This window comes from Dendronephthya gigantea, unplaced genomic scaffold (genome assembly GCF_004324835.1).
Source record: "Dendronephthya gigantea isolate DGI-Jeju-01 unplaced genomic scaffold, DenGig_1.0 000117F, whole genome shotgun sequence".
In the NCBI taxonomy this organism is placed as follows: domain Eukaryota; kingdom Metazoa; phylum Cnidaria; class Anthozoa; order Malacalcyonacea; family Nephtheidae; genus Dendronephthya; species Dendronephthya gigantea.
Genome location: NW_021163127.1, coordinates 627841 through 647576, shown reverse-complemented (window position 1 = coordinate 647576; position 19736 = coordinate 627841). Strand labels below are relative to the sequence as shown.

Here is a 19736-nt window from a genome sequence, read left to right as displayed (position 1 = left end):
AATTTTGTACCTTCTTTTTGCCGCCATGTATACTGTTTACACGAGACGCTAGATTCCAGTTTTCTTCCATTCGTTCACCCGTGCGTTCACACAATGCTTAAATCTCGAAATCGAAAATGACAAGCAACTGACGGCAAGCTGGCGTTTGCCGTGCGCCGTTTACGCGAAGCTTAATCTCTCTATTGTTTTGAAGATAATGCAATAGCCGTAAAGCAACCACTTTTTCAGTAATTTTTGAAATAAATTTCAAGTTAGAAATTTGACAAAAATTGGAATATTGTTCATAATCAGTGGCAGACTTTTTAAGAGTCGGGTATAGAGTGGCTTTCTTAAAAGGTGATGGGACATGAATAGTTTCTAAAGATGAATTAACACTATCCATGATAATCAGTATAATCACATCAATGTTTGAAGAGAGTACCTTTGGTATAGGATCTAGCTGTAACGTTGGGCCGTAGAACTGGGTGTGTCATCTGTGTCCCAGGGACCGTTAGCAATAAGCTTAACTCAATCCAAACTTCAACTGAGTATTTCAGGCTTGCACCATCGTCGTGATAGAAATCAGTCCAACACCAGTAAAGCTTTGGAATATATAATTCTTGTATTCTATTTACACTCCTCTATATTTCTATCTTCTATATCTCTATCTTCTATATTTGTGTGCAAGTGTTTATATAGTGCTTGCATAAGTTAATTATGACGTATTTGGCACGCAAACTATGGTAATACAATCCGCTATAACCAGATAACTGGAGTTCCATGATTACCATAGAAGGCAATCTGCAAAACCAAGTTAGCGCTGTGTTAGCACTGTTCAAGCGCGGTTTCAGCGCTGCATCACTTTTACTTGAGCTTATATATAGCTCCTTGTAGCTGCGTTCTAGCGCTGCTAGAATTACGTCATCCGCTATGTCACATAATTCACCATATTATGCAAATGTTATAATATGTAATCTACGCTACATTACCCCCTTCTTAGAGGAAGGCATGTCCTCATGCCGGTAATAAAACTCTATGCTATATAAATCATCCAAGCATGCAATAAAACTAAAAAAATTGTTCAAAGAAATGCTTCAAGTGTTCCAACATTCATTCTACCTCATAATCATCCATCCATACTGGTGGTCGCACAACACGTTGCTGTCGCTCGGGAAGTGCTCGCTCAACTAGGGGTGGTTCAGGCTCGTGATTGTGGTCCGGTTGCAGGAAAACAGGTGGATTATCAGAATATAAAAGGTCGGTGTCGTCCGGTACATAAGACCGTTCGCCGTCGCTTTCGTTTCCACGATCAACCTGTTCTCCTACGGGTTTCTGCTGCTTGTCAGAATTCCCTCCGTCCGTTTTCTGCGCTTTGCAAAGTTTCAGCCGATTAAAGTGAACAATTTGCTTTCGTCCTGTCCCGTTCTCGAGCCCGATTCTTTAGTTCACGTCCGAAATTTTGTCTAAGATCACGTAAGGTCCCAACCACGGCTGCATGAGCTTCCTCGACTCTCCTTTCTTCGTTGCTGAATTGAAAAGCCAGACTCGGTCGCCAACACCAAAACTACCACCTACGCCTCGAGCATCATGGTAGCTCTTTTGTCGTTTCTGTGCTTTTTTTAGCTGTTCGCGAGTGAGTTTGTGCGCTTCTTCAAGTCTTCCCCGTAATTCCGCGACATACTTCGTTGTGTCTCTGGGGCGATCTGGAGGGCTTCCGAACCTAACGTCCGCTGGCAAACGAATTTCTCTACCGAACATCAGATAGAAAGGCGCAAAACCGGTCGATTTCTGTACGCTAGATCTGTATGAATCCTTTCCGGCGCCCCGAAACGGCAAATAAACTCGTCGACCAGTTTTTGAGCTACCATCTGTGCCTCTTGATTCGGTATCTTATAACTCTCCGTCCACTTCGACAGGTAATCACCAACTACCATGATGTACTTATTACCGTTCGTAGATTCCGGAAGAGGTCCAAGGATGTCAATTGCAACGCGTTCCATTGGGAAGCCTGGGGGACAGCTAACCAATGGAGCACGATGTCCTTTCGTTGCACCCTTACCCGTGGCACATTTCTCGCACTGTCGCACCCACTCTTCCACTTCGGTGCGCAGACCAGGCCAGTAGAATCGTTCCCATACCTTCGACAGTGTCTTCGTGACGCCCAAATGTCCCGCCGTCGGATCGTCGTGTAACGCAGTGAGCACGTCTTTCACCAACGATCTAGGTACAACTAACAAAGGTTTCGAAGTTGTTCCGTCTTTGTTCTCCCAACACCGATACAAAACTCCGTCTCGAACTTCAAGGGCTTCCCAGTGGGAGCATAAATTATGTACAGTTCTGCTGAATCCTTACATGTCTTCTTTCCGTGGAGGGTCTGATCTGGATTCTCGCCAAGACAACACATCTTTGATCACAGGATCGGCCAGCTGCAACGATCTCAACTCCGCAGCTGTCCATCGCAAACACCAACTCCGTTCTGGACTAACCGCAGCAGTTCCAACCGTGGACTCTTCAGGAACATCGGCAGGATCCGGTGGTCTCCGAGACAACCCATCTGCGTTCCCGTGTCGTTTCCCCGGCCGCGACTGGACCTTGAAATCGAATTCTGCCAACTTCTTCAACCAACGTGCAACCTGTCCGCCTGGTTCCTTAAGGTTCTTAAGCCACCGTAAAGCATCGTGATCTGTTCGTGCAGTAAATCGTCGACCGTATAAATAGTGCCGGAAATGTTGACTATAGAAAACTAGAGCCAGCATTTCCCTCTTCGTAACCGAATAGTTCCTTTCAGATTTAGTAAGTGTCCTGCTCGCGTATGCAATCACCCTTTCTTCGCCCTCTTGAACTTGAGATAGCACAGCGCCAATTCCCAGGTCACTTGCATCCGTATCGAGAATAAATTCCAAATCGAATTTCGGGTAACTTAACACGGGAGCGTTCACCAACTTTTTCTTCAAATCACCGAAAGCACGATCGCAAGCCGTAGTCCACACGAATGCTTTCTCGTTTCCAACAGTTAATGCATGATGTAACGGTGAAGCTATCGCCGCGAAATCTTTGATAAACCGCCGATAATAGGAAGCTAATCCCAGGAAGCTACGTAACTCGGTTTTGGTCAGTGGTACCGGCCATTGTGTCACGGCATCTATCTTGCTGGGGTCGGTTGCGACCCCCTCCTTAGAGATGACGTGGCCCAAGAACGGTACGACTTTCCGAAACAGTTTACATTTCTGTGGTTTCACCTTCAGTCCTGCTTCACGAAGTCTTGTGAATACTTCTCGTAACCTTTCGAGATGTTTTCGAACGTCGTCCTGAAAATGATGATATCGTCCAAATAAACCATACACGTGGACCATTGTAATCCCGCTAAGACAGACTCCATTAATCGTTGAAAAGTACTTGGGGCTCCAGTTAACCCAAACGGCATAACACGAAATTCGAACAATCCTTGTGGTGTTGCAAAGGCAGTTTTCTCTTGATCCGATGGGTCTACTTCAACTTGCCAATAACCGCTAGCAAGATCGATAGTGGAGAAATACTTAGCCCCACCTAAAGCATCAAGGGTCGAGTCAATCCTCGGCAACGGATAAGCGTCCTTTCGTGTGACGTCGTTGAGGCGACGATAATCAACGCAAAATCTAGTGCTACCGTCTTTCTTCTTTACTAGAACAACTGGGGAGGCCCAAGGACTTGAAGAAGGTTCTACAACGCCATCCTCTAGCATCAACTTTAAATTCTTCTCCATCTCGTCCTTCTGATGGAAGGGGACTCATCTTGGGGATTGTTTAATAGGAGCAGCGTCACCCGTGGGAATACGATGTCTTACCCGGTTTGTCCTACCCAAGTCTGACGAACCTTTCGAAACTACGTCCTCAAAATCGCTCAAAAACTCCTCCAACTGCAATTTTTGCGAACTGTCTATGTCCGTGTTTTCCAAATTTAACAGTTGAGTTAATGTCGTTTTAGGCGATTTTGACGATTTAGCTTTCCCACGAACAGACTTCACTTGGTAAACCTCCGAGTTCGGTTCTACAGGACTCTCTACGTTTGCTGGAGAAAACGTCCCAAGGGTTGTGTCTCGGTATATGGTGACTGGGTCTTGAGAAGGATTTAATAACCTGACAGGCACATGGTTATCCCGTGGCTTTGTTACTATTCGGGCCACCAGAATTGAGTGCTTAGAAAAAAATTCTGGGCAGGGCTCTACTATACCAGTGACCTCGTCACTAATTGCCCTGACATCTGCTGACATGATCATCTCATGTCCACCCGGCACCGTAACCGTCTCCGCCAACCTAACCCGTTCGCATGTCCCACCTTCCTCAAACCTATTCCCCATAGAGACTTCCCTACCCCCAACGTTAACCGAACTCATCCCAAAATTAATTTTACAATCATACTTAGCCAAGAAGTCAACACCAATCAAGCAATCCTGAGTAATATCACTCGCCACTAGCACCGTGTGATAAACATCAACACCCCCTAGACGTATTCTAAGCTTACACGTTCCTAGGATTCCTAATGGCTGCCCGTTTGCTGATACCACCCTTTCCTGTGCTTTAGACATCCCCTCACCCTGGTTAACCCTATCCAATAGTCGCTTATGTACGAGAGTTACAGCAGAACCCGTGTCTAAAAGCATGTCTACCCTGACATTTCCTATCCACCCAGGGACATAAACGCTGGCGCTTTCATTGACCCCGTACGACCCTAATATTGTAGGTTTTGACACTTCTGCACCCCCTTCCCGGCTCGCATTGGAACTTGTTTGCTGGGTCTTGGATGAATCATTGGCTGACGCGCGACCCGCGGCGCCAGCCAACCCTAGTTTTCCGGCTTCCCGCTTGGTAAATCTTGTGTGGGGCATTTCGCTTTAACATGGCCCACACCACCGCATTTCCAACAAGTAATTTTGCCCTTGGACTTAAACCCTGGCTTATTACGGCTATTTCCATCCCCAGATTTGGCGCGCTCGCTTAGCAAATTGACGGCCTTCTCAAGCGCAGCAGTTTGCTTGGTAAGCATCTCGGAGATGCGCATCTCTGCAGATTTCTCGACCGTTTGAACCCGAGACGATTTGCCACGGTTCTGGCCAATTTCCGCCTCGTAAATTGCCTCAAGTTGAATCGCTCGACTTAAACATTCATCGAACGTCTTTGGGTTGCCTTCCCTAACACGTATGCGAAGGTCCGTGCTATCCAAAGACGCGATGAAGCGATCCATTGTCAAACGATCAAGAATCTCCGCTGGTGCGCCAGGAAATGCTTTCCTAGCCATTTTACTTAAGTTGGACGCAAATTCGCTTAGTTTCTCGCCCGGCGTGCGCCGTCTAGCCTGAAAATCAGCCTTATACAACTCTAGACGCTCCACAGGCGCAAATTTCTTGCCGAGAGCTTCCGCGAGACCGTCGAATGTTCCATCCTGAACTTCTTTGGACAAAGAGAATTAGGTTTCTTGCGCAGCGCCACGGAGACGAACTGCCAAGAAATCACGTTTCTCCTCAGCGCCCCACTTATTTAATTTTGCGCAATTATTGAAATACTTAAGCCAAGAAACCCAATCCTCTTTGTCTTTGGCCCCGAAAGCTTCCGGCATGACGGCTACCTTATGGTGCGTCGTAGTTGGCGCGCTGCCTCCACTGCTACTGGGCTGATCCGTAGACATGCTGCTTCCCTACTCAAACTTAATTACGAACTTAAATACAAGAGAATGCAAATCTACACAACCGAATACCAAAGGACACCCGAAAGGCGAACACACCACCAGAGTTCCGAAACAAATCAGTTTTGGAACTACAGTAAAGCCCCAGCCCAAAAATTGTGACTAAGCACTCACAGTTTTTGTAGTCTTGGTCTTTCTAGGCTGCTTCTGGTTTTCTGGATCCCACCGCTGCCACCAATGTAACGTTGGGCCGTAAAACTGGGTGTGTCATCCGTGTCCCAGGGACCGTTAGCAATAAGCTTAACTCAATCCAAACTTCAACTGAGTATTTCAGGCTTGCACCATCGTCGTGATAGAAATCAGTCTAACACCAGTAAAGCTTTGGAATATATAATTCTTGTATTCTATTTACACTCCTCTATATTTCTATCTTCTATATCTCTATCTTCTATATTTGTGTGCAAGTGTTTATATAGTGCTTGCATAAGTTAATTATGACATATTTGGCACGCAAACTATGGTAATACAATCTGCTATAACCAGATAACTGGAGTTCCATGATTACCATAGAAGGCAATCTGCAAAACCAAGTTAGCGCTGTGTTAGCACTGTTCAAGTGCGGTTTCAGTGCTGCGTCACTTTTACTTGAGCTTATATATAGCTCCTTGTAGCTGCGTTCTAGCGCTGCTAGAATTACGTCATCCGCTATGTCACATAATTCACCATATTATGCAAATGTTATAATATGTAATCTACGCTACATAGCACACAGGACTTTAAATTCAGTTTTTTCAGAATTCTTCATAATTTCTCAATTGTAGTATAAGTGAAAATGCCAAACAGCAAGTTAACTTTAGATTATCTCGCTGTGAGAAAAGCAAGTTATTCCCTGACGATGGAATTTGCAGACCTTGTTTGATTTTAGGAAGTTTATTGTTAAAGAAATGCGCAAATTGGTTTGCTAACCTTGTGGAAGAATCAGACGCAGGGTATAGCTTTTCAGGTTTCCTATGAAGGTATACACTGGTAAACATATGCATGTCTATCAACTTGTAGGCCACTTTTACACCATCTTTGTTCCTTGCTTTGCCGTATTATTTTCTGCTCTTTGATATCTCAATGACGTTGAGATTGAGCCAGTTCTCCAGGAAACTACAGGCAAAGCTCTGCCACATGGAGCCAAAAAAACACCAGACGGATATTCATAAACTGTTTGACTCAAGGCAGGAAATGCCAGAGTCAGTGTATGACTGGCACATTGACAAAGGTAATTACTCTGAACAACAAATCCATGAAATGCCATCATGGTTAAAAACCAACGAAGAAAAATTTAAATTTATGTCCCATTGGAGAGAATCTCTTGTACCAAGTTGCTTGGCGTGGATATTGACGAACATCTTAGGTGGGGTGATCAGATCAATAATTTATTGTCCAGCAGTTATGGGACATTAGTGAGTTTGGCAAACGCAATGAGAACGGCTACGGCTACGTCTAAACCGCGTAAAAGTCTGGGTCGACAGTGCTGGATTGTTTGATTTCCCGTTGCGATTTTAAGGTGTTCGGCAACTTGCAAATTCACCGGAAAGGCTGTGGCGCGAAATTCAAAATGGCGCTAGATACGAATGATTTTTTCCTTTTAGCTCTAGCTGAAGGGGAAATTAGGGAGGAAGAATATATTTTCTTCCAGGGAAAAAATACCTATAGAAACGGGAAGCAAAGTAGCTTTCCTTACAAAGATTACCAGGTATTCGATTGGAATAACTTGGATGAATTGGTTTGCAAAATAGAGCTTAGGTTTGAGAAAACAGATAAATCCCCGTCTTAAGGAAGCATTACGAATACCAGAAGAAATCTCCATAAAATGTTGCAATACCTGTCGTGGGTTAGAGGCACTGTGTATTTTATTACGTAAAAGGTTTGCGTATCCAGGCAGGTACTGCGACATGGTACCTCTTTTCGCTAGGTCGGTCCCGGAATTGTGCAGAATAGTACACTTCATGATAAATTTCATCTACAAAGAAAATAGTACCCGACTAAGATCGTGGAACTTACCCCTTCTTTCCTCTGAAAATCTCCAATTATATGCACACCACATCCACAGTAAAGGAGCTCCATTGACAAATTGCTTCGGATTTATTGACGGAACTGTAAGACCTATGTGTAGACCAGAAAAGCAGCAATGCGATGTATATAATGGACATAAACGTGTGCACTGTTTAAAATTTCAAAGCATTTGTCTTCCAAATGGCCTCATAGCAAATCTTTCTGGTCCTTGGGGTAAGAATTTCACTTTTAATTTCTAGCTTAATACCATATGATCCTTCATTGTCAAAGTATTGAGAATATATCTGGACACATTGTTATGTATGTGTAGTTTTCATAGAAGTAATTATTAAACTGCTTTAAAAGATGGTCAAATTTGTCATATTTGATAAAATATTAGCTACATCATGTTGCAAGTACTTGTATTTTGGCAAAATTATAACCTTAAATGGAAGGTTTTATCTCCCTTCAAGTAAGTTAGTATAATGTGTTATTCATTCGCCCTTGCTGACAATTACTATACATTGAACAAAGCTAGGAGGCAAATGATTGAAAAAACATCCATGGGTTTATTTAAACCATAGATTGTTTAGGTTCATTAAGCAAACAAAACTACAATTACAATCTTCAAAGAGTCCACATGTAAACAATGAGCAACCAATAAAACCAGAATATTTAGGCAATGACAGTGACAATTTATTGTGAGTATTTGCAAGTGTAAGGTTTCATGAAAATATTAAGGGTATAAGGTGTCGCAAATATCTTTTTTTTCCCTTTACAGTTATATCCAATTGACCTTCATGACATTTTCCATCTTCACTTAAATTCCATTTTGCAATAAAAAAAGAGCCTTCGTTCTACAAGAACACATTACTGTATGTTGAAATGTCTATCAAGCACTCTCAAGTTGTATATTTTAACAAATACCTTGTAATTTATAGTGCTAATATGTATAATATATGTACTAATTTATGCACAGTAGTGACAGTACTGTAATGCCTAAAAGCTATCAGTTCTTAGTTCATACTTTCAAACACAAACCGCGGAAGATTGTTAATTCGGAGGTTAATATTCATATATTGGTGTTAATAGACCGCAAAAACAATCATTTTGAAAAAAATAGTAATGCTTAAAATGAATATATGAATATTTATAGTCTCGGCCCCCCCCAATTAACAATCTTCCGCGGTTGTTGTCAAAAATGTTTGATATAAGATACTTACATCTTCCACTAAACTCTGAACTTTTTTCAGTCGACATATAATTTCTGGTTTTTCTGCTAAGTTTTTTAAATAGCTAAATGAATACTTAAGCTCCTACATTGCTATAAATTCGGTAAGTCTGCCATATTTTTGTGAATTGTGACGTCATATTTATTTGATTTACTGAATTATTACGCAAATCCATTGTGGGGCACCCCATGAACTATAGTATTGTTAACATTGTTGTTGATCCTTTTTGCATCATCATGTTGTTGCAACTTGTTGACATGATTGCCAACAAGTTGCAACAGTATTGATGGTTTAACAACCATTTTTGCCAATGCTGCTTACTTGGTGCAGCATAACATTGGTCACTCCTGTTTTGAACAACTTGCATCAACATGATTTTTACCTGTGCGCAAACCTTTTGAACAGCAAATAACCTGAAATGATAACACCTATATTTTTGTGCAACAATACCGCTGAATGAAACATTGGCTTTATATCACATATTTTGGTAAATGAAATTCCTTTTAAATAGTTGGTTGAGTGTGTGTGTTTCATAATTTTTACCTTACTGCCCAACAAAATATCCTGCACACGTCCCTGTGTCTCTGTTCATATGTTTTGAAATCTGCAATAATTTTCAAATGCTACTGACGTATTGATTATCGTTCACAGTTTATTTCATATTTTGATACTCGCATTGCTCATATTGGAAAGAGAATAAAAACTGTAGTGTTTATTTGACCCTGCAGTTATTTTTATCACTCTACATAATGTCAATGATACATTAACAGAAATATTTCAAAGCTTACTTAACTGGGCAATTCAATATCGATCTTTACATGCCTTTCACTTTCCACATCATCATAACACTCAATTTTATATGAGCCTTTAATATCCTAGATGTTTAGACAAGTTAAATCAATAGATAACTTAAATATTTATAAGCATATACATGTAGGGTCATTTTGTTCATGTGCTAACCAAAGAAGTGTTTATTTCTATTTTCTAGCAATTTAAATAACCATGCCTGAAGTAACAAGGGCAGATTTCGTTCTAACCCAATCAGCGCGTTTGTTGACATTTTTGCTCTCCGCCAATCAGAATGCTTGAAAATAAAAATTGTAAACAAAAGGAGCGAGAAAATATTGCCGTATTCTAAGGCATCCGTGAGCCAGAATATTTACTTTTTATATTCGAAACCAATAAAACTAATGCAATAAAACATAAATATATCTTGAATTTTGCCGTGGGGTTTTTTAAATTTCAAAACATTATGTGAAATATCGACGTTTGAATTACTGCAATGATCGTGCTCTATGGCTACAATATATCGTTAAACCCGATAAATTATTTGGGGAATAATGTCGGTTTCTTCTCAAAATTTGGTATTTTTTTGATGCAACATGTATAAACTGGTTTTAATATGTAAATGTTGTTTCATACCTCTTGCCGGAAATACGTCATAAGACTAGATCGAATATGCAACATTTACCACATGTCCACATCTGCTTTCAGTTTGCGTTGAGTCGTCTTGTCCGTTTCATATGAAGATAAACTTTGAAGTAGTAGGTGTATATACGGTCATTATGGTTATGGAGCACACTTTTTAAAGGGTGTCAGGTCGTTCCCAACGTTGAATTTGTTGCAACAAAATGTTTATGTCCCTATCCTTGATTTCGTCTTCCGAGTCGATCTGATCTGTTTGTGTCATCGTCATCTATTTCACCTTCGTCATTGCTTTCTGTCTCGTCCTCGTCGTCCAAAGTATCTGTCAAGTCGTGGGAGAAAACAGCCTTGTTTGCTACCTTTCCAAGGTCCTCCAGCTTTGTTAATAACGTGGACTGACAAATTTTGCAAACGCTGATGTCAGGCAAAACACATTCGATGTGGAAAGAATGGCCACAACCACAGAATACTCTCCACAGGGGACTTTCCTTGTTGCACTCCAGCAAATCGCATTTTCTATTAATACCAAAAAGTAAGTTGCTTCTGTTTAATTTGGATTTTAGATTTTCATTTCTAGATTAAAGCACACTTTTTTTTAACTGTGATTAAAAGTTTACTCAGTATTTATCAATGTAAAATGTATGAATTTTATTACTGTGCTCCAAAACTAAATTAACCCGTCCTGCCCCTCTACCATTAGTAATTTTATATATTTCTATATTTATCTGCACATCATTACCTGGTTGGATTTGGAGCTTGTTGAACAGAAGTAAATCCAAGACGCAGGACTCGATTGTTTACAATTCTGTCTCAAAACAGATTTGGAAGTCTCCACTTGGTAACATGTTTGGGTTGCCGTTTAACCCGTGGTTGCTCAGTTGCCATGTCAGGGTGATCTTTCAAGATTTCAAACTTGTTTGCAAGAAACCTGGCAGCTTTGGCCTTCAACATTTTTATTTTCTTTGAACTGAAGCTGAATCGTTTTGGTGGTACAAAGACAGACTTGAAAGATTGCAGTTGGTGTATACATGCATCAATCTCTTTGGTCTTGAATGCAATCTGCTCCGCTGAATCTGTATCATTTGTCCGTGCTCTAAGAACAGAATGAAAGTTCTCCACAGGATATTCATCAAATGCTACAAGATTCTGGCGCAAGGTTTCAAACATGGAATGGGTATTTTCTTTCCAATGCTCAAACAATGACATCATAACAAGCAGGGCTTTATTGTAGTGACGTCTGCAAAACACTACAAACATGATCCAACAATGCAGCAATGAATGGCAATATAGCTCATAACTGTTACACTTGAAGAGGATGGAATAAATACTCAGTACAAGAGGAACATAACTGTCAAGCAGGTTTATTAAGGTGAGGTACTCGATATCCTTGCATTTGCCAAAGACTGTGAGAATAGTGTCTCTGATAAGTGTCCATCCTCCATAGATGACTTCTAGCAATAGAGATACACGCCATGGTTTGGGTTTCTTTGCTAGCTTTGCTTTTTTCCCAAATAGAAATGTGTATAAGTCAGCAAATATTTCATGAAATATTAGCAAAATGCATTCTCTCGCATTCAGGGAAATGTGCAATGGACCAATCAGGGGAACAACATTTTGAAGAGCTGCTGGTAAGGATGGGGTGGCAGAATAGACTAATGTTCGAATAAAAAATTGCATTGGCCAGTCACCAACAAATGCTGCAATTTTGTGATCAAGATAAATTTGTAAACCACCAGATAGCATCTTCTTTATTGCAGTTAGAACATTTTCGCATGATTTTAATGGCAATTCAAGACTGTCAACAAGTTTGGTGTTGTCCATACGCCTCATTTCCTCTAGTTCAGTCTGTTGATAGTCATGAACCATTAACCTTTGACGTTCCGATTCTGGATTGAAATATTTTGCCACCACCCAGTCAGGCATATTTTCAGCATATGTCTTGGAAATGTTGTGCATACTGTCTGATATTAGGCCTTTCATGATAGGAATTTTAACTGGGAAATTTGGTAGCAAGTTAACTTCTTCCTGGGATACTGCTTTGATGTTAGGAAAGACTTTCACCAGCAAAGTGGACATGTGTATTGCATTTGTTTGTGTTTTAGACTCTGGCCGATGCATGGTATGGATGTTGTGGAAGTGGTCTATACAGAATATGAGAAAATGGTTGTTTTCCAACGCTGATTTAATGAAGCTGGTAACATGACTTAATGTGACAAAGAAGATAACTTTGCTTGTGCTTTCACTGTATGAGGATGCGCAGCGATACCAAGATTTCTGAGAGATTGAAGTCCTTGTTCAGTGATTCCAAACTGTTGAAGAGTTCTGGATAATGCTACTTGGAATAAATTGGATCTTTGGGACAATGAAATCACCGGCCAGGCTATTAGATTGCTCTTGGTTCTCATTTGATTTTTGGCTGGATTCAAGGTGATGAATAGATGTAGTACATTCAGGATTAACATGCATCTGTAGCAGAGTATAGTAAAGTACAGTAAGTTAGCTAGAAATATTATATTAATTTACCATAATTAATATGTTGGAGGGTGGAAGGAAGGTGTATAGGATTACTTATATAATTTTTTATTATAATGAATGTAACTCTCAATTTAATTATAATTTAATTATAACTCTCATCCCCCACACATCCCTCCCTCTTTTCTTCATCATCTTCCCCCGCCTCTCTCCCTACCTACTACATATATTACACTACTAGGTTACAATTAGTAGCATCACAAGTAATTTACAACTTACTTGATCATAGATCACAATATAAGATTAGGCATCCAGATGAAGTTTGATTCTGGCTTTTACTAGTCTTACCTGGCACTGTTGTATATTTTTTTTCATCTCATCATGATCATCTTTGCCAAAGTATTTGGTTACTCTTCGCATAGTTGTACATGTTTTTAGGCATGTTGCACAAAGGTGGTTTATTTTATGCCAACTCTTTTTGCCTAACTCTGCTTCCAGAAATAGCTGCAAAGCATTTGCCACGGACATTAAACCACAGGCCTGCAGATTGACAACTCTACCTTCATCGCATTTCGACCAGTTTTCGTGCAACCTCTTTTAAATTTTGGCATTTTCTAGCTGTTCTATTGTAAACGCTTAGGTTTTTCGAATTTTGAATGGAAAAGAGTATTTTTCCCGCCTTTCCTTTTTTTCCCGCGGTTGCCAGGGAAAACCCACGGCAAATAAAAGGGGAACCTCAGGTTAAACCTCTGTTGAGTGTCTTACGTAAAATTCATCCCCCTAAGTAACTTTAAATTAAATCATGTTTTTTCTGTTGTTTCGTGTTTTGATATGTACACGACTGATATGAATAACAATCCGGTTTTAAAACAATGAAAACATGAGACGGAAAAGAGAATCTTGAGAAGAAACGGACATTATTCCCCAAATAATTTATTGGGTTTAACGATATATTGTAGCCATAGAGCGCGATCATTGCAGTAATTCAAATGTCGATATTTCACGTTATGTTTTGAAATTTAAAAAACCCCACGGCAAAATTCAAGATATATTTATGTTTTATTGCATTCCTTCGGTTTCGAATATAAAAAGTAAATATTCTGGCTCACGGATGCCTTAGAATACGGCAATATTTTCTCGCTCCTTTTGTTTACAATTATTTTCAAGCATTCTGATTGGTGGAGAGCAAAAATGTCAACAAACACGCTGATTGGGTTAGAACGAAATCTGCCCTTGTTGCCTGAAGTACAACATACTAAAGAAGAATAAAAATAAAAAAATAGGTGGACAACAAATGATCATATCATCATAATCATAATCATTACCAGTATGACCATAATCTCAGGGCATACTTGAAGCAGAACTTTATAGCATTATTCTTCTAAAATACATTTTGTCATTTAGTCTTATTATTCTGGGACTTTAATGAATTAATGATAAATAAATTGGCAAAAAATAATTACAAATCAACACACGGCTGAAATTATATGGTGGCAAGAATTATGTCTGACTATGTTGATAATTTATTGACAAATTGAGATTAATATAGTGTGTACTCACATTAATGATGAAAGATCTGAATTTCTTCATCAATTGACTTATAAATGGCTCATTTTTACCATTCAGGTCATATGAAAATTCAACTTGTAAGACTGGTACACTGACTGCACTCTTCTCACATGACTCTTAATTAAGCAAGTAAAATACAATATTTAACCTTCATAAGTACCTATTTGTTCAGTAATATATCAGCTCTGACTAATATTAATCATATAATTTGGGGATTGTCATTTGGGACGGTACAGTTCTCCGTTTTTGCCAATGAGTAATGAAAAATACAAAAAATTACTGTTTGCAAAGGCGTTTATGACATGACAAGTAAATAAGGATAACAAAGGAGGAATCTTTATGCAATAGCTAATGAATTATTATGCAATATACTTCAACAAATATAAAATTTTCTTACCAGCCATGTTATCTAGAAATTGTTTATATGATTGAAGAATTCTTATATTCTTTGTAAAAGAATGTACAAGATTACAAGCCTGCTCTCAACGCTTCACTCCAGTTTCCAGAATTAATTTCAGATCAGAAATTAGTACAATTAGGAAAATTATATATCAATTATGTTTAAAAAAAATTCGGGAACGCTTTGATAACTTGATAATTCATTTACTTGATAATAATAATTTACTTGATAATTCTATCTTGAGATGCATACAGACTAAGGGAGTCGATGAGTGCCATCCTACTGCTAAATATATTGATAGAGCAGTCAGGGGCGACTGGGCGTGGCAACTAGGGGTTACGACACCCCCAATAATCTAAATATCTAGAGGGTTGGAATTTAAACAAATATAAATCGATTATACGGGTATGGGAGGGGGAGTAAACTTGTATTAATCTTGGAATATTCTATTGGGTCAGTTGGGCGAAAAATCATTCGCGAAAAACGTTTAAATTGTATATCTCTTCCCTTTATCATGGGGCATTTTTGTAACTGCTCAGATAAAAAATGTTCATTAAGTTTTACAGGAATTATTGAAAAAAGCAGAAATTTTGGTATGTGCATGTGGACATGCCCGGCCTCTTTCTACAAGTAAAATAGGTTCGTAAAATTTGTTGGAGGGCCGGTAAGAAGCGAAAATTAAGATATAGCACTCTTGAAGTCCTAAAACTAATTCTAAACTTTCACAAATGGAAATATGTTAAGTAAAGGGTAAATAACAGTGTTTTCGCTTTGTTTTAAACATTTGCAAACTTGAACCCAATTCCAACTGTAGCACTCCAGTTAAATATGCAGAGACCAGTGGCCAATAAAATAATTTTTTCACTAGTTTACTCTATAATGAATATTTGTCAAAATTTCTGTGTAGGCTTTACTTTACGCCAACTTGAATTCAAACTCACTTCCCTAAAGTTACCTCTTCCTGGCAAAGATTTATAAAAATCTTTGATTTCTAGCAATCTGGCATTTTTGTAACCTCCAGATTTCTTCAGTGATATGTGAAAAAGGGGGTGGATTTAAAAGAATGATGCCAATTTTTTTATATATTGCTTGTACAGTCGTATCTAGTGTTCAGGTAAATTTTCGCTGCAAATGCTTTATATTAAGCAGGTCAAATTAAGTTTCAGGCAATAAAATTTTTTAGTAATACCCACAATATCTTTACTTGAAATTTTTCTAATGCCGGAAAAACAAGAATAAAGGTTAGTGCCAAAGAAGAGAATGACATTTTTATGGCCGCTTCGGTAGAATACCGAAAGCCGCCATGATGCTACAAGCTGTTGGCTATGTGGCTAGGAAATTTGTTACTGAAAAAATTACGAAGGTTGACCGAGATATAACGATACGCACGCTGACCACACGCATCAGCATGTTCACATAAAAGACTTAAAAGTTAACAATGGATTTTGGGCAGGCTCGAGCGGGACAAAACGTGTTGAAACTAGACAGGAGTGTCGAAATGAACAGTGACTTTTAAAGTTGCATCGAATCAGCCGCCTAATTGTAAGATAAATAAATTGTATATTATTAAACGGTTTATTAAACAAAGACTAGCCTTTGTAGAAAGCAATGAGCTAAACAACAGTAATTGTAACAATAATTATAGAAAAACAATGAAGTAGAAGTGAACATTATACTGCAACTAATCACAGTACTTGAGATCATACAATGTTGGTCAGTTCTAACAAAGGTCTAAAGCTGGAGTAACAAGAATTCCAACAAAACAAAACAAAACCAAGTATAACCAAAGATATTACTAATAATCACAGTGTCTGAGTTCACACAATGTTTTTCAGAAAGACAGTGTGAGGCATACAGTCAATATATATAATGTAGATCTGAACCTGAACAGCTCCATTCATAAACTGGAACAAAAGGTAAAACTGTTAACGATAATCTGTATCTATACAACTGTGGCAATTGTGTTAAAGACTTTACTTCGTCTGTTATAGCTAACAGACAATCCATCGAGTGCCTTGTAGAGTATATCCTCTGTTATTGCTTGGGTCAAAGTGCCAATTTCAACACTAATGGGAATAAGATTAGCCAATTCAACAATGAGATCCTCAAACATTGTAAGGTAGGCAATCTTGTTATATTCTTGGTCTTCAAATGGAAACCAATGTCTCTTTAATGACTTCTGTTTCCGCTTCAAATGACAACTATTGCATTCAATGAAAGATGGATTGTTGTTCTCCTCAACCTTCTTACCACACCTGCAGCATGCCAAGTAATAGCTTATCTTTTCTACTCCAACAATTTCACCATGGGTAGCTGTGGTGTGTGAAGCTCAGCTGCTTCTTCTACTTCTGATCCTGCTACTGCCGTGCTCATGCAAATTTTATGGGAGTATTTATCTTTGTAGATTTTGAAATTTTTAAGAGAATATGTGCCACCCTGTTTAACGGCACCAACAAAGTTACGCCACAGTGTAACTTTCATCATTCCTGAGGGATCAACTAAAACTCCATTTTGCATCTTTGCATTGTTGGAGGCACATTTTGAGGGATAGAGGTGGGAAAGTTTTGCAATGACTGTTACCATTTGACCAGGGTACAGAGACTTTATGGTGCTCAGATCCATCTTTGTTGGCTTATCAACTTTAGCAAAGTCAATCTCCGGGAAAGGTTCCAAGGAAACATCGCTACCCATTAAGTAATCTTCGCTTTTGGAATTGGTGTCAACGCGAAATTTTTTAATCTGAACTGGAGAACCAGCAACACTGAACTCAGAGAATCTTTTTAACTTAGGGGGGGAGAAGCAAACTCCACGAACAGTTTTGCTTTTGCCCTGCAGTTAAAAGTCAAAGTAACGATCTTTTTTTAGCGGATATATTATGGATGTAGCCAATAAATGAATCACTGTCCTGCCTAAGTTTAACATGCTCATCACCTAGGGCAAAACATGCAAAAATGAGTGTTTCCCTGATTAATACAATAATGCATACTCATGTAACACATATGTATGTCAAAATAGACAAACATTATGATAATTGAGCTGGCATGTTGCAACCTGAAATATTACACTTACTCAGTTTTTCTGTCATTTTCTCTCTGAAAAAATAATAATTAATGTTAATGATAATAGACATTTACAGGTGCACTCAAAAGTTATTGGACACACAGTTTTTTGATTATTTTTTTGTCTGGTGAGGATTTGGTCGGATAATAACAACTTATTTTGACACAGAATTTGAAATAAAATATTTTAGTACTCAAGAGTTTATGCTTTAATACAACATTTACGAGCTACATACTATATAGCCTTGTCATTTATGCAAATTACATACAGCTACGCCGATAAGTTTTGACCTTCTGTTTTTTTTCATGAACGAAATGTGTTCTTAAGGGTTGTGGCTTACAAAATCGACTTATCCCTTTGCAGGATTAGAAATGATGAGTGGGAAATGTCTGGATATATGCGAAAATGCCAATAGCATTACAGTCCCACAAGTATAACGTGGATTCATTCATATATATATCCACGAGTCTGAGCTACCTCATCCATGCAAAATTTCATGATCTTACAATGGGACGTGATCAGAAAACTAAGAAGATTGGTGGAAGACGTTTGAAAGACGAAACCAAGGGGCGTGCTATTTTTCTTAAGAAGGAAGGAAAGTTGAGCAACCGACAGATTGCTGCGTGCTGCAAGGTCAGTCCTTCAACTGTAACAAACCTTTGGGAGAAGTACAACGAGACTGGTAGCCTGAATGAGCGTAATGATCGACGAACTGGAGCGCCAAGAAATACCACCCCAAGACGTTTGAAAGAAGGTAACATGAATGGACGAGTAGCAAAAAAGAAACCATTGATAAGAGAAGTCAATGCGCTGGCCCGTCTAAAATATGCGTTAGCGAAGAGACATTGGACAGCTGATCAGTGGTTAAAAGTGATGTGGTTTTACGAAAGTACATATAATCTTTTTCCTAATTGTGGTAAAGTGTATGTGCGGCGGCGACCTTGCGAAGAGTTCCAACGCAAAATAAAAAGGCTGGAGGGAAAAGTAGACGCTGAAGCCTATTATCGCATACTACGTCACCAAATGGCGCCCACTATGAAACTCCAAGGTGGACGGCAGTCTTTCGTTTTTATGCAAGACAATGCCTCCGTGCATACAGCTAAGGAGAATCTAATGTTCCTTGAACGAAATAACTATCTGTGCTAAAATAAGTTGTTATTTTCCAACCAAATCCTCACCAGACAAAAAAATAATCAAAAAACTGTGTGTCCAATAACTTTTGAGCGCACCTGTAGGTATCTATACTATTTCTAATCAACACCATAAATACAATTTAAAACATTAAGCACATGAACTAATATGTTGCTACATTGTAGAGTAGATTCCATACTGGTACGACACAACACAGAATGAACAGCCCGTCACCTATGTAATATATTCAGAGAAATATTAATTGATATACCCGATAAGTGAGTCATCCTGCCCAAGTTTAACATGGTCATCACCTAGAAGGGGGAAACATGTAAATATTTCTAGCAGTACTAAAATTTGTGCTGCTTGTTTATAGTAAGGTGCAAATTTTAATACAAGTAACTGTAAGGTATGCCAGAATAGACAAATGTCAAATGTTATGACAAAAGCTAGCTAGGAAGATTTCACTTACTCAGGTTTTGAGCCAATTTTCTCTCTGAAAAAGATAACATTAATAATAGTAATAATAATAAAAATAATACCCGTTTGGGTAACGTATTTATAATCAAAACCATAGGTATATTCAATGAAACATGAAATATACACCATTAGTATAATTTCATCATTAAATAATGTCTTTTGAGCATTCTGATTGACTTCTCAACCAGTATATATATGAGGCATTTAATTATTATATTACCGGCATTGCCTTAACATTGTCAGACACAAATATTAGCATGTAAATTATAGACAAGTACATTAGCACG

General features: G+C 38.9%; 1 protein-coding gene across 1 annotated transcript; it reads right to left on the bottom strand.

Moving 5' to 3' along the window:
• Positions 1-3745: 3745 nt before the first annotated feature.
• Positions 3746-4618, bottom strand: LOC114535422. The gene has a single exon (XM_028556734.1). It carries the CDS (start codon positions 4616-4618, stop codon positions 3746-3748), a length of 873 nt encoding a protein of 290 aa, XP_028412535.1.
• Positions 4619-19736: the final 15118 nt, after the last annotated feature.

Coding starts and splice junctions, on each gene's coding strand:
- LOC114535422 (XM_028556734.1), bottom strand. CDS start 4,618: ATGCTTTTAGACACGGGTTCTGCTGTAACTCTCGTACATAAGCGACTA.